The sequence below is a fragment of the Echeneis naucrates genome, chromosome 15 (assembly GCF_900963305.1).
Source record: "Echeneis naucrates chromosome 15, fEcheNa1.1, whole genome shotgun sequence".
Classification (NCBI taxonomy): Eukaryota; Metazoa; Chordata; class Actinopteri; order Carangiformes; family Echeneidae; genus Echeneis; species Echeneis naucrates.
In genome coordinates, this window is record NC_042525.1 from 14,571,281 (window position 1) to 14,593,855 (window position 22,575).

The 22,575-nt window shown below is 39.1% G+C and overlaps 2 protein-coding genes and 1 non-coding gene across 4 annotated transcripts in view; 1 reads left to right on the forward strand and 2 right to left on the reverse strand.

Annotated features, from left to right (window-relative positions):
* Nucleotides 1–5,070: 5,070 nt before the first annotated feature.
* Nucleotides 5,071–10,027, reverse strand: vip (vasoactive intestinal peptide). The gene is made up of 6 exons (XM_029521381.1): nucleotides 9,923–10,027; nucleotides 9,179–9,283; nucleotides 8,653–8,757; nucleotides 7,554–7,679; nucleotides 6,831–6,942; nucleotides 5,071–6,473 (listed from the first exon to the last, which is right to left on the reverse strand). Coding segments are annotated over exons 1-6 (459 nt in total). The 5' UTR covers nucleotides 9,925–10,027; the 3' UTR covers nucleotides 5,071–6,464.
* Nucleotides 10,028–16,792: 6,765 nt separating this feature from the next.
* Nucleotides 16,793–16,865, reverse strand: trnar-ccg (transfer RNA arginine (anticodon CCG)). The gene has a single exon. It is a non-coding gene; the product is annotated as a tRNA-Arg (tRNA).
* Nucleotides 16,866–18,316: 1,451 nt separating this feature from the next.
* Nucleotides 18,317–22,575, forward strand: part of anapc1 (anaphase promoting complex subunit 1) — a 45,614-nt gene continuing 41,355 nt past the window's right edge. For both annotated transcript variants that reach the window (XM_029521437.1, XM_029521436.1), the window contains exons 1-8: nucleotides 18,317–18,474; nucleotides 19,733–19,972; nucleotides 20,341–20,505; nucleotides 20,804–20,846; nucleotides 20,995–21,092; nucleotides 21,805–21,887; nucleotides 22,027–22,100; nucleotides 22,198–22,343. In XM_029521437.1, the coding sequence (XP_029377297.1) occupies nucleotides 19,757–19,972; nucleotides 20,341–20,505; nucleotides 20,804–20,846; nucleotides 20,995–21,092; nucleotides 21,805–21,887; nucleotides 22,027–22,100; nucleotides 22,198–22,343 (825 nt within the window). In that variant the 5' untranslated portion in view covers nucleotides 18,317–18,474; nucleotides 19,733–19,756. The remainder of the gene's footprint in view (nucleotides 18,475–19,732; nucleotides 19,973–20,340; nucleotides 20,506–20,803; nucleotides 20,847–20,994; nucleotides 21,093–21,804; nucleotides 21,888–22,026; nucleotides 22,101–22,197; nucleotides 22,344–22,575) is intronic.

Below are 22,575 nucleotides of genomic sequence, written 5' to 3' on the forward strand. Positions count from 1 at the left end.
GCAACAAGTGTACATTTTGCTGTTGTGGTCGCAATACATGCGTTGTATAATATGCGGATTTTATTCCTCAACAAAGAGACACAGATGTTTTGATGCTAAGGAGAGAGGAGCAGCAGCTCTACACCTATCATGTAAGACAATGTCACAATGATGGAACTAAATGGACTATTCTGTAAAACATCAGGGCTGCTGATGCCACTGTGGTGGCGGCCGCCTATTAATCTGAGCTGTTGCCTTTCGTTCCCTCAGCGGCTCAGGATCATTTATCTGGACGATTTATTGATCGGCTGTGGCACTGAGACATGAGCCCAACACACTCAGACCTGCTGCTAATTGTAAAAGTCATTAGAGCTGGCTTGCAAGTGCGTGCATGTGTGTGTAAAGTAACTCAGTTGATTTTGAGGCATTTGAAACAACTTTGCAGATTTACATTTTGTGAAGTATGTCACAAAACACTGAGTGTCCTTTAGCCTATCATGCCAATGAAAGGATTTTCTTCTGAAAGTGAGGAAAACCCGTGTCTTTTTCTCATCCGGCCCTCTTCAAGATTTTCTGTCACTATTCTTGCCGTTTTTTCTGCTCCTCCTTTTGAAGTTCGTTCCTTTTCTGCTTCCTCACATAAATGGCTCGTTTCAGCCCAAGGACAGAGGAGGGGTGCACGTCTTATGACAGGGCATACACCCGCACCATTTGAGCTGTGTGGATGTCATTTTCAGGCTGATGATTATGATGCAAAGTGACTTCCATATGTCAGTCGCCTGCTAAATTCCACCAAAGTTGAATTATAAGAGCCCTGAAATTAACCTGCCACCCAATCACCTCCAGGGAAATGAGAGGCAAGCAGGAAGTGAATCAACTCCTCTAAGATTGAGATGGGAAAAAAAAGTCTGGCAGATGTCTTCAAGCTTTTAATTTTGGAAAACGCAGGAAATAGTGTACATGTCAAGGCTCTATTATAGTTATACTGCAGAGCAGATGATAAAACTACGAAACACCATTGATTTCACTCAGTCCATAAATCTCTCACTGCTTTATTACATGAAGATGTCAGACACCGTGCTCCAACAAAATGTTCTGGCAGATTCAATCAAAATGACACAACAAAACCAGCCTAATCTTTTATTCAACGTCATCATCCATTTCATATTTTCAGCAGCAAGAGTCTGACTCGACAAATCCATAGCTCTTATGTTGATAAAGTTTTTATTCAAAATCAATGCTTGGTTCAATTTTGAAAATGGGCCGCTTCTACTTCAATTCTTGTACTTCGTTCTTCAGCCAGCATACACAAAGGACACTTGAGATGTATCATGAGTAATTACTGATGCACGAAAACATTAGACAAAGGTGCAACCACCCGAAGAATTTCAAAGACGTTTTCTGAATCGTGTGTCTACATGCATGTGAGTCTTATCACGCACAAAGTGCTTGGCGTTAAAAGGCTGCAGTCCTCCCCCTCTGCCTATTTTTTCCCCCTTTGGTCCATTAAAATGAGCAGCAATGAGAGTTAATAAATGAAGCCTTTCCACAAAACAGGCAGTCAAAATGTTCCAGAGACACACATAAGTATGTATACACAACCACAAGACTTACACAAAATCACACACATTGACTGAAGGGGTTTTTTTTTTTATTATTTTTCACGACAACTAATCTACCTCACTCTTGGACAATTAAACGTGCACGCACAAAAACGCACGCATGCATGTGCAGTCCATTAGATGATTTCAAACACAGGCAAACGTACAATATTCACTGCAGTGTAAAAGTTACAAAATACACACACAGAGTGACTAACAGGGTCAACATCTCTGTTCTAGCTTTTCCTCCACTTCCATGACGGTCTTTGGACATACAAGGTTTAATGGTGAAATGCCTGCTACAGTGTATGAATTCGTTTTATTGTCTTTGTTTCAACCTGTAAGGAGCTGCTGCAGAAAAAATCCAAATGCGATGGTAATAGTAATGTATAATAGTTAATAAAGTAATAATAGTAATGCATTATTAATGTAAATTCAACCATTTAATACATGAATAGTACAATGTGAGTACAAATACTGAGTGCTTTAATTTTTGTTCTGCATGCTGTGGTAGTATTTTTCTGGAAGCAGAAGACTCATCCGAAGGGAGAGAGCTTTTTCTGGCTTTAAGTGGGCGATTTTCAGCAAATAACACAGAACATGCTACAAACAGAGAAGAGCACCAAGCAGTCGGTCATTCCTGCTTTTATACCAACACGCATTAAAATCATCAATTCATCATCATGAAGCAGTTATCATATATCTTTGGAGAAGAATGTCTTCATTTGAAGGACGCGGAGATGCTGTTTCCTGTTTGTTCCATTTAGTTCACCAGTGTAGTATAAAGAGGCAAAATCTATTTCAAAATTTTAGAACTTAAAGGCAACAAAAGTAAATGAAAATGTACTCGCTCCCCTGACTGAACAAGGTCTTTGATATTACGTATTTGAACAACAGCTACACTAAAGTGTTTGTGAAAAGTAAGCATGTGCTGTTGACCTTTGACCTTGCCACATTTATTATTAAACCTCTTTGTTTAATGGGCAATGACAAATCTTGATATAAAATGGTTTGGGCGGCTGTGGCCTAGAGCGTCAAGAAGGTCATCCATTAATGGGAAGGTTGGGGGGATTGAAGTGTTCTTGAGTAAGACATTCAATCCTACGTTGCCCCCCCCCACTGTAATGTTGGTGCGTAAGTGAGTGGGTGTGTGCTTAGTGCCACGTAGATGAACGAATAGTGCAGTGTAAAGCACTCTGAGAGGTCAATGAGACCAGAATAGTGCTATTAATGAGTTTTCCATTTACATCTCTATGATGAATCACGGCTGAGGAATGTGGCCTTGTGATAATTTTGTTGTTAATGATAACGGCAGATTTGTCCTTCACCTGGGAAAGCGCACATTCAGGTTTTGACCTGGAGTGGCGACAGGAGCCTTCAGTCAGGCATTAAGTCAGGGCCAGTGGAGGTTTTGGGTTGTCTGTTGTCATTAATAACACTGTGGGAATTTCTTCACATTCGTCAGAAGGAACGTCTCGAAACACTGGATTCTTCTGACCTCTTAGCCAGAGGTCAGAGGTCAAGGATACAGTGACCTGACAAAACAGGATTTTGGTCATAGCTGATGAATTAGTGTACCATTCATTCAGTCGCTCAACTTCTACCACTTATCTGTTTCCGGTTCACAGGGGGTGCTGGAGCCAATCCCAGCTCACACCCCGGACCGGGCACCAGTCCATCACAGGGCCAACACACAGAGACAGACAGAGAGCAACAACCACTCACACTCACCGGTTGGCAGGAAACCCACACCTGCACAGAGAGCCCATGCCCCAGGCCCCAGGAATCGTACCCAGAACCTTCTTGCTGTGAGACAACAGCACTAGACACTACACCCCTGTTGCCCTGAAGGTTGCAGGTTTGGTTCCTGGGCCTGGGGCCTTTCTATGCAGAGTTTGCGTGTTCTCTCCCTGTGATGATATTTTGTTTTCAATGATCAAAGGTCACTGTGGCATCATACTGTTCTTCAAAAGCACTATTTATTGCTATAACTTCATGAAGGTACAGTTCATCTCTCTCTTTAGCTTCTTGAGAATTATAGTTCTGCGGTAAAGTTAAATCAGCCAGAGAACACGCTGCCTTGGGTGTGGATTTGTATGACGCACACAAAACTATTAAAGAAACAAGATGAGAATAATAAACACGTTTTTAGTGCTTTAAAACTGTGATGAACAAATCAGAAGCAAATTGTTTCTGATTTATCTGCGCCTCACCAGAGATGTGGAAACACAGCTGGTCGACTGAGAAACCTATTAATGGTGGATTCTTCACTTTTAGTGAGGAATGCATACACACACGCACACAAACTGATGCTGCCCATTGTACTGAAGATTTTGTGCTGTCCACCCCGCGCCTTCCAACTACTCACTCTGCCAAAACAATTTCTCAAAGATTCGACAGTCTCATCAGACACTTCAAATGTGGCGTCATTCCCACAATTTGAAACACATCTAAATTAAAAGTAAGAGTTACCATTCTGTTCACACACAACAATCCATCCATTTTTGGTTTGGCTTAGAAAGAGGCTGAAGTTAACCTGTTTCCATCTCCACCGGGAAATGTTTATTTTCATTTACATAATTGCCATGGTGTCTGATGCCATCTGTGCATTGCTTTCATTTTGCTGAACTTATTCTTCATGCCTTAGTGGAATGTATTGATGTCACTCTAACTATTATTTCTAAACCACTGGACAGACAGAATGGACAGGTTTCCCGCCTGATGTTTGTTGAATTGATTATGTGTCTCCTGTCACAAACAATTCTCTGGGTAGTGAGGAGAGAGAGCGTTAGGGTTAGGGTTAGGGTTAGCTAACCCTAGGCTAACCCTAACCCTAGGATTATGAGATTTATAAACTTATATGTTAATTAAATGTTTTGCTTTCTCTCTTGGAGACTGATTCTGAATCTGAAATTGAATATTCTACCGTATACGATTAAAGTGTTGTTGATAAATGTGGTATAAAGATGATTCCGTCGACATTCATTCCCTGGAAACCTGAAACCTGCTTCTCTCACTACATGTATCATTTTCTGGGTTACCAAGGAAAGAATGAGGCAATTTTAGGGCAAAGGAGGTTTACTCAATCTGCTATTTTTTTATGTCGGTGTTACAGAAATTTGCGTCAGTCAGTGATCACTCAGAAGGTCATAAGTTGCTTTGTTCTAAAATATGTTAACATGTTATTACAGCCAAGGCCTGGTCATCTGTCTTGGGACTGAATTTAAAAATCTTTTGATCAATGCACACAATGTGATTATTGTTTTAAATCACTTGTGAACACCCTATTTATTTCTTCACGTTTTTAGTCATATAATGGTCTATGTGCTGATATTCATCTTAAAAAAAAAAGACATTTAGAGGAAAATATACAATCCTGAAGAATATTTGGGAAATTTTGGGAGGGGAAAAAAAAAAGTTAACCATCATCATCATGCTGATGTTGTAATGATTAATATTTCAAACAATCAGTCAGACAAAACAACTCAGCTTTGAAAAATAAACCAACATCTTTTATTTGGTGAGTGGTATACATCACTATTATGCACCAAAGGCAGGTCTATGCACAGTTATAACTTCTTTGCTCTACATATCGAATAGTATAAAGTGATTAAATGCATCTGTGTCCATTCAAAATGTGTTCCCCTCTGTTTTCATATCTCTGTATCATCAAATTACCACATTCGGATTCTCAATAATGACTGAGTGACTAGATCATGAATATACCATTAAAAATTAAATTGGCCAACTGTTAATTTGTATTTAATCCGACAGACATCCTATTGAAACGTCTTCCCAATTTATTGCCCTATATGTAATAGGGCAATAAATGAATTGCTCAGTTGACACTAAATACAGATGTTGTCCTGATAAATGGATATTTGATTATCTAAATATTTTAGAAAGCAACAATTTGTCTTAAAGCCAATGGGGCCAATTGACCAATTAGTTTGTAAAAGCGTATCATGTGTTAGTAGATACACTGCAAATAGAACCAATGAATAAAAGCATGCTGTTCCATTGACATTCAGAAAGTCAGGTTAATGAGATACATTTCAGGGAAAAATTAAAATAATAAATCAGTGAAGCAAATATGACAAATATATCAGTGAAATGTCTATTTCTTTATCCTGTTTGGATAAATGCAAAGCAGGAATCAGTATAAACAGAATGGGAGAAATGCCTCTTAAATGTAATAGAGCAGTGCTTCCAAATGATTGAACGTTTGTTTTTAAACGTTATTTTGACAAAAATTTTGCACTGAAAGTCAACATGAAATAAATATCTCAAAGAAAATATAATCCATATTCCATTCATAATTTGTGCACCTATTATTCTATTGAAATTATTCCTTGACATCGTCTCGCAAAGGATTCACTATTGAAAGTGAATGCTGATCTAAGGCTCAAAGGCTCTAAGTTTGAACTGAAAGTTGATGGGAAATCGCATAGAAATGCAACAAATGTAGCATTGGTTCCTTTTGCCATCACGGGAGAAAAGTTTTCACTGAAAGTTAATGGAACAACATTGATTTTATAAAATAAAATAAATGTGCTACTTGTGTTTATATTTACTGTTGCCAGTTTCCATCTTCAAATGCTGCTTGAATAAATCACATCACACGTATGTTGCTCAGTGCAGCCCGAAGAGTCTTTGGGCCAGAATCTTTAGTGATTAGTATTGTGTCTATATGCTGTATATATACAGTGTAAACATGTACTGTGTGGACGGATAGCTAGATAACCACATCGGAGAACACATTGTTGTTGGTTCATTTAACTTTGATTGTCCTTTGGATTAATACTGTCGGATAGTTGTGTTGTTGCTGGAATGGGCGGTTTCATGAGGATGAGTTGAGGTATTCACTCGAATGCAGGCCCCTCCTCAAAGCGGCTGCAGCGGCGGGGGGTGGTGACAGAAAAGAAGAGGTGTTATTGATCTGGCTAACAATCCTGCTGAATCAAGATTTAAAAAAAAATGCAGTGGCCCCCTCATAGATTTACTCATTTTGATTGTTGCAAATTTATAATCCTTTAGACTCTTTGTGCTCTTCTATTACTCCAATTTGACATCTTGAAATTGAGCTGAATTATTGAAATTGGGGCTCTGCAGGTTTTCACTTCGTCTCCTAAGAAGATTTAATAATTGGTTTCAGATCAAAGGCAATTATAAAATTAAGGTTGGGGATTAAGAAATAATGGTGGATAACACTAACGCAACAAATGTACAAGTGTGCAGGTCAGCACTTACCAACTGAAAGTTGTTTAGGAGGTGATCTACATTAATGTCATCATAGCTCTCCTGGAAAGTGTTGGGTTCATCCCTGGACTCCTCTGGGTCGCTGCTTCCAGGATCTTCTAGGCTGTATGCATAGAAACACGTATATCGTTTTTTTGTTCCATAAAAATACACTTGTACAAATATTTGAAAGACACCATCATGTACACTTCTTCAGCAATTCGTGTTAGTCCATAAATTTTGGACTTTCCAACTTTAATGTTGGAGAATTAGCCAACACTTATTGTTTTGGGCTTTGGCTAGCTGAACTGGTTGGGTCTCTGAATTATAAAAGGGGCTTTTTGGACAGCGAATAGTCCAACACAGTCACCTGATTTAGTTTTTTTATTATTTACCCAGTAGAATTCATTTCAGGGACCAGGAGTAGATCTATTAAGTCGTATTTAACAAGCGAGAGTCTGGTTATCATTTCGCCTCATCAATTGTTGGTTAATCTAGTTTCTAGATTAGTTTCTTGTCAAACAACAGAATTCAACATTGGGTATTAAAGTCAAAGTAAAGTCTAGTGAATCTTACATGAAAATGTTGATCTCAAGACATGCAGGTTGGATCTATATAAAATAAAAGCAACTGTGCCTTTTCTTTTAATTGATCTTAGTTGGATCCACTGTCAGTAAGTCATAATGTGATTTGGTTGATCTGTTAGCAGAATGAAACTAAAGTGGATAAATGCACCTTCTCTTTCCCGACAAGACTGAGTTCAGGTATTTCTTGACGGCCATCTGTTTGCGGAAGCGACTGTAGTTGTCTGTGAAGATAGCATCTGAGTGACGCTTCACTGGCTCGTCCATCAGCTCATCACTGGACACAAAAGAACGAAAAAGAAGCATGGATGTTTTAGGGATCAGTGTGACCACAGCTGAGGGCACGGAAGGGTTCATAACGTCAGCGTAGCTGTGACTCATGGAGACTTTGTTTTTGTCTGTTTGTGTGAGTCCTTCCTTGCTGTACAATAAAATTGTGGAATGACACAAAGATGGCACAAATGAACTTTTAAAAATGTGTAGTCAATTACAGAATGCATCATCAAGCAGATCAGGTCTTTCTTTGTATGTGTCAGTCAGTCCTCTCTGTTCAGCAGCCAACAGTGAAGAAAACATTTCGCCTCTCTTTATATGAACCAGAATGGAGCTTCAAAAACGCCTCATCTTCCAAGTTAAAGTTCAAAATGTTGGTTTGACGATTAATATCAAAACCAACTCATTTGGTTTTCCCGACTAAAAGAATTTAGGAATTCTTTTGGTAGCAGATGAGAAATAAAATTTTTAGATGCTTGACGCCATTTTTTTTTTTTTGCAACGTTTGAATACAGAAAACTCCTATAATCCTCTTTTCTTCTTAAATAGTGTACACCGGTTTGTTAGAGTTGCAATTCCACTAACTGTTTATGACAATGTGCTTCAAATAACACCAATTTACATTAAATCTACACTTATTCTCTACCTTTCTCATCGTCCACTGAGGGGCGAGGCTCCACATTCACTGTGGCTGTGGTCCATGTTTAAAGGAGACTGACCAGGATGAGTTTCTCTGCCTTTTTCTCCGCGTTTTTGCTCATAGAAAACGTAATTTAAAATTTCATTTGCATCTCATTTGCATTTCACTTTGCTCTCAGCATTTTCTCCCAGTCTTGGTGAAAACAGGAACTTTTGACGAACATATCTAGTTTTGCGTTCTAAACTTTAAAATCTAAAACAAATCTCTGCACCATTTCAGGATATGTGTACGAAAATAAAACCGATAAAGCAATGATTCCATTTCTTTCTCCACCTACCTGACCCGCTTCCCGATCAGGGACTCCAGGTACCTCCGCGCTGACAGCTGGCCCAGCAGTTTGCTGTATCCGCTGGTGAACAGACCGTCTGCGTGTCTCGTCGGTCTGCAACATCATCACAGCACACTTTGATCACACTTTGGTCAATGCCATCCATCCAAACTCTAACCTTTATTTACACTGATCCAACAGAAAAAAAAAAGTTCACTCCTCTCATGCGCCATCCAAACGATTTCTGATTTCAATCGTAGATATTAATGTAAAAAATATCTGATGGCCCAGCATGTGTAAGCCCAAATGGTGGCATAATGAGAGGGACACACACTTCGATTTGAGTTAACACCTTCGTTTCCAGGCTCATTGTGAGTTATTATAAAAACAATATAATGCGGAGTGTGCCTCATCGTGTTTAGATTGAATTATCGCTGCGTAAAAAAGACTAAAAACTCCTCTCTCAGTCTCAGGATGAGTCCGGAGTCTGACTCTGGGCTCTGTTCACTGAGAACCACAGCAGGTCTCCACTCACCTCATGGATGCGTATGGCAGACTCAGAGTCCTGGAGTACAACATACTGCACAGGGCTACCAGGAGAAGCAGCTGGGGGCCGGTCCGCTGTAACATCGCTTTACACCTGGGGAGGGAAACGGTGAGACAGGTCCAACGATTGGAAATAAACCTTAATCACCTTTTAGGTCTTTTAAGTTCTCTTCATCCAGTCAGGTTGAAACCAGTTGGGGGATTGCTTTACAGCTAAATAATAATGATGATGATAAATAGTGGCCAGGACTGAATAAATACATCTGCTGGGAAAAAAAAGTTTATGTCATAAAATTTAAAAGCTTCTCAGACCATTTTAATGCAACAGTTTACGTCCCAGTGTCCTTGCCTATGAAATGCAAACGGATAAAACAGGCTGAATTAGCCACGAAAGCCTGCCGGAACATCGATGTTCTGGTAACATCTGGACGAACCGCAGAGGAGAGGAGGGGAACTGGCCGAGTCCCGTGCGTAATTACGCAGAACGCGGAGAGTCGAGATGGCGAAACATGTCAGTGTTCCGCTGAAAACTCAGACCACAAACCGAATTTAATAGCGCTTCCGTCTCATTTCCATCGAGCAATACAATATAAAAGTCAAGAAACGCTCACACAGGAAAACCTCTCCAAAACCTGGAATGAAAGCACTCAGACTCACATTTAACACAGCCGCAAGGACGCACCGTCTGAAAGAAACAGATAAATAAATTCTAGCCAATTTCTTCAAATCTTACATGCGCTCTGGAGAAAGTTGTGTTCTCGGGTCTTTCCTCCAAGTTTCTGACCAGAAGCCGGTGCTGTATGTCCACAGAGTCGATGGGCTGCTGCCTGGCTTTGTCTTCTTGCTCGGATGCAGCTCTGCCTCCGTTTTATACACCTGGATGCTTCTCGTGGAGCAGGAGGGGACACAGATTCAATCAGGGGCCAGAGACGTCAGTAGGTCGCTGCTTCCGTCACTGGTCTGGCTCACGGTCGGAACCAAACAGACCTATGGAGAAATTAGGGTGGATTCCTTCCCCCTTTTTCTTCTAAATAATTGTGGGAATAACTAACTCACTTGCCAGTGTTGATGCAATTGAATCATCAGATCATTTCCCCAGGCTCATCTCCCGTCACAATTTATAGGAACAGGACGGGAAATGGAAATGTCTGCAGATCTGCTGGACAAAAGGAAAGAAAAGGGAGAGGAGGATGGTGTCAGGCTAAGTCTGTATTATAAACCGACATAAAAGATAAAAACACATTTGGATAAAGCTTTAACCTTTCAAATACAATTGGAGGGATTCCGGAAATAAACCATACATGGATATAATGATGTTTGAAATAAAATCCATTACACAGTTTCTCTTTGTGTCTAAGGCTTGATGTGGCTTTAGGGTCCCTTTTTTATGAAGAAATGCTGATTGATTATTTCCATTCAATGACTTGTTCACTGTTCACAAGGCCACTGATGGAGATAAAGAAAGACAGTCAGTGTGATTGTGAAGCGTTGCCGAAACTCTAATCAAGAAATGTTGATATTTGCCTCTTCCAAGGTCGCATGTTTATACTATTGACTTTACACTATTTATCATATTTACTTTGTTTTGTTTATTCTTTATTATTTGTCCCTGTGATGTAATATCACATCTTCAGATCATTTAGCTGTTTTCAATTCCAGGGTCAGACCAAATACCCGTTCCAGTAAATGGGATAAGCTGTCACTAAAACTAATGTGCAGCAAAATGCAAAATGGGCACTAATCACTCAGAAATACATTCTGTGTGCGTAACATCAGAAACATTGAATATCAGTTAAATGGCACAAGGTACGAATCATAAAGATTTGCTGATAAAAGAGTCCATTCAGGTTCTCCAGCCTGTGACTGTCTGTAATAGCAAGATAGTCATGTTTCTGGAGGAGGTTTGTGAACATTTGCTGCGGCATACACACTTTTCATTGACCTCAACTTATAACCAGATTATAACCAGAATTATGTAGAAAGGTAAGAGGCTATTTTATTGTCCTGGTCATAAAAAAAATATATATATATTGTAAGGTATCAGGATAAAAAAGATGTTTCCCAGAATATTTTGACGCCTTATACACATCCTTTTTATGTCACACATTGTCTTGTCTTTACACAAACACTTAATTCCATAACAATGTTATCATATCCTGCTGCTGCCGTTTGTATCCATTTCTTTACCTCCATAGCAGTGAGCAATGAGAGGAGTACAACACATGGTGCTGTAGACCAACTAAATGCATAACCACTGTAAATAAATACAATAATATTTTAGAGGGTGTTTGAAAGATACTGTCACTGTTGTCTATTTCAGGTTTTATCACCACGCAGGATTGAAGTGTTTCTCAATCCACCCACAGTATCCCCACTGAGTTCACTTTGCTCATCTGGAATGGCACATGAATTAGCCATCCCTCCATTCGTCCATCTAAACAAGCATGCACCATTTAACCATTCCCACTGGAGACCAAAACACAACTTACGTAGCTGCAGACCTTTTGCAGGTGAAAGAGCCGAGATTTGTTGAGAAAAGAAAAAAACAGCAACAAAACTAAATTAAGTTGTTATTGCAGGTGTCAAATTAAAGTGATGAACAATTCGTGATGGATTCAGTTGGAATGACTTTTGTTTTGATATGATGAATAATTTTTGACATTTAATATGAAACTCATTTATATATCATTTATTACTTTGACATGTGTAATAAAGCAAAGTAACGGGCTCAGTTTTCTTGTCTTTGCCCTCCCTCCCTCACCGTGTGTGTGTGTGTCATTGTGGGCAGGTTTGTTTTTGTGTACCAGTAGGAGCTTTTACCTGAATGCACACTTACAAAGATTCGTTTCACCATGGTGATAAAAATAGTCAGTGAAATACAGTGAGTCAGAGGATTTCTTTAACATCTTCAGTGGTTTACATTCTTCAGGCCATTTGATCTCAAATTCTTTAACTTACCACTCCAAACTATTTCCTACAATGTCTTCATTTCATGAGTCAAATTAATGTAACTTGGAATGCAGCTTTTAAGAGTAAGCTCTCTCCCGTGTCAAGAAAAACACAACCAATTCTCAGTTTTCTCCAATTAGAGAATAACGGGGATGAATAAAAGTTTGTCAGGGACCTCTCTGTGTGCAGTTTGCATAATCTCCCTGTGGGACCTGTGGGTCATGTTGGCTTCCGCCCACGGCCCAAAGACCAGATCCAGGTTCAGTTTAATCAGCGAGGAGACCCAAGTGCCTGTATGTCCCTGTATACCAGCTCTGTGATGGGCCGCTGACCTGTCCAGGGTGTACCCCTCCCTCGTCCATTGGCAGCTGGGACTCGGCTCCAGCCCCACGACGACCCTAATAATTGGCACGGATGGCTATGAGAAAAGAATTCTAAAGTAACGCCAGCTTTTTGATGCAATACATGAAAACAATGCCCGAACAATTATTTTTCTGGAAAAAATGAATCACTTTAGCTTGCATTTGTGGTTGCACACCTGGCAGTCATCACAAATTTTGTTTACATCATGACTTGATGTCTCTGGCCTCCGTGGGTCGTTGTTGTCTCCTCCCAGTCAGCAGATGACCCCACCCCTCCCACCCCCCACCTCTTTCTCAACCATGATGGCACCGTTGGAACCTTAATGTGATCAGTCCAGAGAGAAAGTAGATTACGCAAAAGTCCATGGGAGAAGGAGCTGGTTTAATTGACAGCAGTGATTGGAGACAGATCCCTGCAGGAAGAGGAAGCTGATGGAGGAAGCATCAGCATTATTATGTTGATGTTGATGGAATGTACAGGAAAAAAAAAAAAACGTTCCTATAGACAAATAACAGGATGGCTCACCTCTGTGCGACACAGTGGACGCAAGAAAATGCTAATTTTATGAATTTCAATATATAATGATCATTTTTTAAATTATTTTGTTGACCTCAGTGCCACTGCATTATTTACAATATAACCACTACTAACTCGAACAATAAAATATGATTGACTGATTGATTTGATACTGAAAAGCATGATACAAGAAAGGTACAAAATCAAAATCAAAATATGTATGTTTTATTTATTAGAAATTCCTTTTTTTTATTTTAAGATCACAGTGGGAATTCTAATAATGAATGATTTTAGCTTTGAATGAGTTGAAAGAACAAACATTATCGTACAGTATTGTATTATATTGAGTTAAGTCTGCAGACAGACAGTAGCTTGCTACTACTGCTGTAATAGGATTTTGATTACAACTCAATTACTAGCAGCAAAACTACAACTACTGCCATGACATTAGTTCATACAGTTCCAGAATTATTATTCTACTACTGAAACAACTACATCAGCTAGTTTTACCAAGCAACAAATCTCTCTCTGTTAGAGGAGTGTTATTAGTACTATTATTATTCATCATGATAATACTGCTACGACTATGATAATAATTTTAGTTCTTCTACTACAAGAACGACTATCTAAGTTCGACATCAAATTACCGCCACCATAATTATGATTTCAAGTGTCATACCTTTTCTGACTTTTATTTAAGCTCATCATGGAATGGATGGATGGAATCAAACATTTAAATGGTGAATGAGGGTCTTCATAACAAGACACTTTGCTTCATGACTCTCCCACCAGCCTGTGTGATGAGGGAATCCCCTGGCTTGCTGAGTGCCTCCTCAGCACCACATTATCCAATTAACGAAGCACAGAGTGACGACTGTGATGTCAGATTACTGCTGGCAGCCTGACGAGACTCACTGGACTCTCTCTGTCGCTCTGTCCCTCTTATGCGAGTACATCTGTGGCCAGTGGAGAGATGGAATAGGTATATTGAGATAAGACAGAAATAGATGATGACAGAGAGGTTCTGAAACAGACACTAAATGAAATGAACAAACCAAGGCAGAGATAAGTGAGCAGAAAATCAAGCCAAACTGATATGGTGGGGCCAAGCATACAATTGTGCACACTTCCACAAAAGACACAAACCAGCAACTTACAGCTGGCAGTTCAGAATATGCATCACTCAACACAATTAGTAACTTTGGTCCACCGTACTAATAGTATTTGTGCAGGGATGACAGTATCAAGACATCCCTCTACGGACAAATGACTTTAGACTCATCTGAAATGTCGTGACATGTTTTCATCTCCCAAGTGGGAAGACTCCTCTTTTCCTGCCTTGGTGAGGACCCAGCTGGTTTTGGTGATGGATCACCTTTCAGAGTCAGAGGAGATTAGTGTGATAAATGACAGTTAAACTCTCATGATGGCAAAACCTGGTTTACTGCAGCAGGAGACAGAGCTACATTCAGAGCTGAAAATTGAGACAATAGGTCAGCACTGACCGATGAAATTTGCAAAATAGGGAGTATTTATGTTGCAATGCAAATTCCACGTTTTCAACACAAATTTTGCATTCCTGACTGAAGAACGGGAAGATAGCATTTTCTGGATATAGATGTAGTGACAGTAGTAAGAAATAGCCTGCATGCATTTGTTTGAAGCTCTTTAAAGCTAAAGGAATATAAATAATTTTTGCTTTCAGGCCATGCCAACAGAGTGGAGGAAGAAGATGAAAAGCTTTGTAGCTACACCAAAGAAGAAGAGTTCCACAATGCCATTTGTTTAACAGTTTGTTGATTGCTGACAAGCAAAAACCACAACTGTGTTAGTTTTCCATTTGTATTTCACCTGTTGTGTTTGAGGTGATCGGCTGGCAAACATTTATGAGAGGGAATCAGTAGCACACATCTCTTTTTAGTGAACTGTGAGCTTGTTGTCCCACTAAAAGCTGGACAAAGCTAAATCACTTACTGCCTTACAGTTAGCAATATTGTTAACTTTACTTTTAATTGAATTAAATGGTGGAATCATGGACAAAATGTCAGTGGTAAGTAACCACAACAGGTAAAGTAGCAAGAAACTTCTGGGGCAATTGTAACTGACTTGCACTTTGCCCGAGCCGGCCATATCAGTGATGGGTGAACAGTCAGCTCACAAACTGGCCCTGGATGAGATGTCAGTGCATCACTTTCTGCTTTCATTTTGTGTGGGTGGGTGAATATGACTTTGTGGTGGGTGCTTTAACTACTTCCTGGTGAATGACAGCCTGCTTGATTTATTTACCCTGCGCTGTGACCAAAACCTGGGTTCACTGTCTGTATTTGGTGGTCAGCTCTACCTGGAGACACTGATAGGTTCACCAAGTCAGCAAACTGCACAAACACATTAGAAAAGTCTTCTGAAATAATTCCCAGAGAGACGGAAAATATGTATATTACATTATTATATTAATGTTTCCATTAAAATTCATCATGATCTGCAATAAACAACAACTGGATCGTCATGATAACTACTGTATATCTGCACCTGATAGATCCATTTCTAGTTTCCACTGGTCAATAAAACAAACACAGAAGTGCCATAAAGATCTGTGTTTTTCACTTCCACCTTTATTCTTTCTTTTTCTCTTTCTCTCTTCCTCTCCCTCTATCATACATGCACACTCATCAGAGCTTTGCTCCCGGGAGGTTTCTTTAATGGAAGCCTTGTTTTTGGTGGGTGGCCTCTGTACAGATCAATTAGACCACCAGAGCTCCTCATTGCATCCTAAATTAACTAAATACGTAAATACATTTGGCCTGGATTGAGCCCCATTGTAGACATTACGTACAGCAAGACTATCTAGAGACTTTAATTAGAGCAACACACACCTGTATATATGCACACACACACACACGCATTTCCATCATCAGCTCTCATTAACCAACAAAACCCTACACATGCTTACAATGCTGGTGCTCACGGGGATGAATCAGGTTATGTTGCTTACCGTGTCCAGGAAATTACTCATCCATCCATCCAGCCATCAAGAGAAAACTAGAAAATATCTACATTTGAAGGGCCAAAACAAACAAAATAATTTTGATACATGTTCTTAAAAAATGACTCCAGCAGTGGATGTTTTTTCTTATTGCAGTAATATCAACTTCCTTTTGTTTACCAGCTGTCTAAAACCAACATATATATTTTTTAGATATGACATTGAAAGTAGCTGCAAATCATATCATCACATTTGATATAGTATTTGCCATTTACCAAAATGATTCATGGCTGTTCAAAATAACTGCAGATTATTTTTCTTTTTGTCACCCTTTCAATTTACTGCTTGTCTCAGCTCTATGAATGACCAATTTTGCACTACCCAAACTCAGATTATGCACATACTATAATAAAGTACAACTTGTGCATAAAACGCTGACAAACAATTTCTTTAAAGTCCCCCATAAGAGTGTTGTCTCTGTGTGTTTACCTTTTGGTTTTATTTTGCACACAATTCTTTCTAAGTGTGTTTGCCACTGCCAGGAGATGATGATGATCATGTTTCCTCTCTCATCATTGCAGTGCGTCAACCCGGACAGTTGTGTGTCCTGGATTCTGTGGATGCGCTGATATCTGAGCATAATGGTGTGATGACATTACATAAAGAGTCATACACATCTGCTACAAAATTGTAATGAGGAATTAAAGGAGATATCTGTCAGTCTGCCGAACACATCATTGCCATTTTAATACTAAAGCCTCTTTGGAGGTCTAGTACACATACATATTGTAGAGACCCAGGTGGGACTCGAACCCACAATCCCCAGCTCCGGAGGCTGATACCTTATCCATTAGGCCACTGGGTCAAGTAAACATGATGTGGACAGGTGATAATCACTAACTACTGTTCTGTTCTTACAGACAGACCTCTGGCTCCAACACATCAACACAGTGCTTTAGGGAAACTGATAGAAAGTCTATATTTTACTATGAAGCCGTGGCTTATTCCACCAATTTGAATTCTCAAGCAGCGTCAATAAGGGGGCAATGAATGTAGATAATAATTACAGCAATTTTTTAAATTGCTGTAATTATTTACAGCACGCACACTTTCCCTTATTTTGTGTTTTCTGTGCTATTCCTACAAGCTTTCTCTCTCTTTCCATCACTAACACTCTCATGTACACATACAAAAACACACACAACACCCAAGGAACTCAACTAATATTGCAAGGGAGAGTTAACTCGGTCAGCTCATACTGTGTTACTGTGAGCCATCAATCACGGCCATTAGCACTCATACTTCAAAGATTCTTTGTTAACCTGATATGATTTTTCATGGGTTAGGGTTAGGGTTAGGATTCCACCTTTTGCTGAATTCCATTTCTAAGACGCAGTGCAGTATTTGGTATGTCACCGGTATGAATCAGACAGATGTTCCTCTTATATTGTCGATGACCTAATGAGTACATGTTATAATTATATACAATTTCAACTACAAGTACATACATATGAGCTTACTTGCTAAACATTGTTGAGCTTTTATTGTATTTTAATATAGTGTTATAACTGGCAACTATTTAACATAAAAATAAATATAAAATACTTAAATTCTTTACTTTAAAATAATTCTTGTCTGAGTTTGAATTTAGGTGTGACTTTAAAAAGATGCTGTTAATTACTCACCACTTCCTCTTATAAATATCATCTTATTTATTCTTAATTGGGATGACAATGAGTCTCTGCAATGTTTATTAAGATCTAATTTTTAACCACTTTACAGGGTGGGAAAATTACATAAACATTATTTTTTTATTTTATTGTTTGTATTCAGACCTCACATTCAGACACATTCATCTATTTAAAAACAAACAATATTACGAGATTAACTCAGATGAATTCTCTTTGTTTGTTTTGATGGTGGGAGGGGGAGTCACCCCCTCCCACCATCATCAGATTTAGCATCTTCCATCAGAGGTCCTAACTCAGGTGCAGTGACAATATGCCTTACAAAATTTCACAATATATTTAAAACATTCATTCAAGTTGAAAGAATTGGAACTGGCATGATGCTTTTTTACATGAATCCTGAAGATTATAAATGAAATAAGACAAATTAAAGAAAAGTAAGGAATCAACCCAAAGTTACATTTTCCTTTAGTGAGGGTAAACAAATGTGGCCCCGGCATGAGGAGGAGATGGAGAGCAGGCGCTGCCCGGAAGAGGAAACTTGCAGGTGGATGAACGCAACCAATCAGCGCCCTCCGCTCAAACTCCCGGCCGCTGATTGGCTGACTGGTGGCGGAAGAGGCTGTTGGGACAGCAAAGATGTCCGCGCTCTTTTGAAAACCTGTAGTAGCAAAATCCGCAGCTTGACTTCAGGTTCCGGTTGTTTTTATGTTTCCACCGGTGGATCCTGCTACAAAGGCAAGACAAGGACTCCGCGACAAGAGCCAGACGATTCCTTATTATCAGGTTAGCGGCCAAATTGTCTCATGCTCAAAGCTGGCGGACGCTAACGGCAGCTTGCGTGCTAATTGAGCCAGTGAAATGAATGTTATTCTATGGGAGTTTAGCATTAGCATGTGACTACCTACCAACTACCCACTCAAGAACAGCCACTTTGTGGCAACACTAACACTTAAATTGTTTTACTCACGACGTCATATTCATTGTAAAATACCCAGTATCGTATTGGAGTTGTTTTTAAGAAGCGGCTCTGTTAACATGTAGCACGGAGCTGCTAGCGAATTTAACAGTTCCAGGTAAAACTAGATATACAATAAATACTGCAAACAGGTGATTAGTGAACGGTGTCTTGTGCTGCACCGCGACTACTGACAATTTTTAGATAATATCCTAACGTGGGGAATACATCCAGTTTAAAATCCGTTTAGGGAGAGTTTGATCCTGGCTAACCTTATGTTGTTGAAGTACAGAAATGAAATAGGAATGTATTCTGTGTTCATTACAGTCAAGTTAGATTAAGATTAAAGGCTGTGTATCAGTTATTCTACTTATTCTGCCAATTTTTTGTTTGTTTTTGTTTATCAGTACTGAAATATTTACATTAGGACATTTGAATCAGACAATAATATTTGCAATGTAACTATTAACTATTTGCTGCTGTTTGTGTTGGTTTTAAAGGGGGCCACTCCTCAGAATCAGAATCAGAATCGCCTTTATTGTCATTGTAATTTACATTACAACGAGATTTGAGTGCAGCTCCAAGGTGCTTTCGAGGTAGAAGTGAGAATGAGAAATAAGAGATGTATGTACAGGATAAATAATCAATATATACAACTAAATAGGAAATATAAAATGTGCAAAATATGAAAAAGTACAAAGATGTGAGCCAGAATTATATTCAGAGCTGTGGAATGTGTAATTGGCTGAAATTGCACAGGAGTATTTCATGAGAATACTCTCTAACCTTTAAATTGAGCGCTTTACAAAAAGCTTCTGATTTACTGTCATCTGTTTCCTTTTGTTGTACCTTGGGGGCAAGACCCCCACTTGTTATTCCCGTGTTGTAATATAATGCTCTTAATGGATTTTAAAAAATATATAGAATAAATTTGTTATTTATTTATTTATTCTCTTAATCCTTTCTCTCTTGTTGGACTGAAATTGATCCAGAAAGCAGTGACCTTGCTAGCAGAATATATGAGCCATTGAAAAACAACATCTTGCTGCCATTAATTAACATTTTTCCGTTTCATTATCTTTCCAGAAATAATGCTGATATCTGTAACTCATGTCGGAAGTCGTGTATGAAGAGACAGCCACGATGATTGCCGCAGGGGAATTGCAGTCGTTTGTCCCGTTTGGCCGCGAGCACTGCAGGAACCATCCAAATGCCTTCAACCTGCAGCTTAGAGAGCTCCAGCCAGCCTCCGAGCTCTGGTCATCAGATGGTGCTGCTGGCCTGGTGGGGTCCCTGCAGGAAGTCAGTCTGCAGGAGAGAGAGAGGGTGAGAGTGCATGGCATTAAATAGTTTTTAAATAAGGGTACTAATGTAGTTGGACAAGCACTTCTGTTTGTTAAATACTAAAGAAGATAAAAGTGGTGTAAATTTTAATTCATAAAACAGTATAAAAAAATTTTGTTTAGATTTTTTATTTTTCTCTTACAGGTTTTTTTTTTGCTTTAAAGCATGTTTCTTACTTGGCTCTGAGAAAAGGAACATATTTGTGACAAATTTGTAAAAGTAATATTGTAGAATACATTTTTTTTTACTCATGAGAGTAATAGTCACATGTGGCTCAGTACAGTACATATTTTTTTATTTGCTTCTTGTTGCCCACTGTGTTTACCAAATGGATGTATATTTATTGGCAGGAATGCTGGCAGCTTAGGAAAGGTTGCAAGGGAGACAAAGAGGAGGATGTTGAGTTCGTAGAGGAGCTGTACACAGCAGGAAATGTGGTTGTTTGGAGCCAGGGCAGTCGAACCCAAGCCTCCAATGTGTACAAGGCATTCACAGTTGACAGCCCAGTGCAGCAGGTGAGGTGTTAAATTCTGTTTTCACACTATCTAGCTATCTGCAATGTCTTTCTGGTATTTAAGAATGGATCTGAGATACCATAACTTGACTTCATGTTTACTGGTAAAATATGTTTTGGCATAACATTGAGCATGAATCTGGTTTTGAAACCTAAATTTTACATATCAGTTGGCTTCATGGGTCCAAAGAAACATTATGTATGAAAATAAACTATAAGAATTGGTATCATGGCATGGGCAGTCATCTAATGTGTTCTTTATTTTTGCAAAATATTAAGTAACCTTTTATTTTCTGCAGGCCATATGGTGTAACTTTGCTGTTCCTCAGAACAAGAAAGATGGTAAAAGTATCATAAAACTTAAGCCATTTTGTTCTTAATTCTTCTAATTATTATTTAATTAGAATTAAATATAATTATATACAAAATATAATAATTTTTTAGTTCTACTGATTTCTTTAACGTTGTTACATGTTTAATGTTCTTGCAGAGGAAGAAGTGGAGCAGACAGTGTGTATCATCCAGAGTAGCTGTGTCAATGTTCACACTGTGACTGGGAAGGATTTCATCTCACCATTACCCTTCCAGGTGAGGGATAGTGGTGGAAAAGACTTTATTTCACATAAATGAAGCTCACTAGATTCATAAAGACTACATACTTTTCCTCACTTTTGTTTGTTTATCCTCATCACTGATCAATATTCATGAATGCGGGAATGTGTGCCAGTTAGATACTTAACGTGGAAGGTCTTCTTTTATCTTGCATGGTCATGCTGATGATGTGGGTCGCTAATATGCAAAGCTGCAGCATCAACAACCAAGAGTTGCCAAGAAGGAATTAGTAGATTTCCTGTTTATGGAAGACTTAATTTAAAAGCACTTGTTTATCCAATTTAGAGAAGCAGCATTTCAAAGCAAGACATGTCTGCCTTTTAAAATTTAATTGTTTTTAGCTGTGTTTTTTCTGCATATTTACCTGTTGTTTCTTTTTTGTTAATGTAAATGTGTACATGTTCATGTGTGTTAAAGTGTTAGTGTTAGTATTATTCCTTGCCTGAGGTATTGTCTGTCTAATCAGTAGTAACCGACAACTTTGGTCACTGACAGGCATTCGTTGTGGATGGGATAAATTCCCTCTGTATTTTAATTGTGTGTGTATGTGAAGGCGCACTTCCACATGTAACACAAGGTCCATAGAATGATATCCGTGTCTGCATTCATCAAATGAAATTGAAACATCAAAAACGATTGCCATCGTGATTTGCAATCAGGTAACAGATGTCTCTCTCTCGTCGTATAGGTCTCAGATGTCTGGGCGACAACGTTTGGACTTTTGTTGGAGCGAAAAAACACGGGGTCTGATGCACAACTTGGCCCCCCTGGGTACACATTTACACTTCATATTTACGCAAAACTACCAACCTGAGCAAATCTGTCTTCTTAGTCATGCATGCTCAAATACGCAGATAGCATTTGTTATTTAGCCGATCACTGATGCTCTAAGCCCTGATTGTTTCTACAGGGAAGCTCTGCCCACATTGTTTAGCATGCTGCATCCCCTAGATGAGATTGCACCAGTTGTGTGTAAGCCTGCAGGTAAGAACATAAACAGTCACACATTCTTTCTGTCTGCCTCAGTGAGTAATTGACATATTGTGACCTTTGTGTGTGTATGTGTGTACATGTCTTTCAGGCCTGTTTGATGGCTCCCGCGTGCAGTATGCATCTGACTCCACCATGAAAATAGTGTTCAGCTGCAGTCAGCCCTCTATAGTTGTCTCCTATGACACTGTGCAGGGAATACACACTGTCTGGGCCCTGCGCAAGGTCACACATGATGTGAGTAGTCACACACATAAACACACTTACAGTCTACACCCATGGGACTGAACTCTCAGATCTTCTACTCTCTAACCTTTAAATACACACAATTTATTGTACAAGAGTTTTAGGAGATGCTGAAAACCTGTTTATTTAACTAGGCCTTGAATGAATGAATGAATGAAGGTATACATTAAAAACTTCATATTCTTTCTGTTTTTGTTTTCATTTAGCTATTTTATTGATTTGT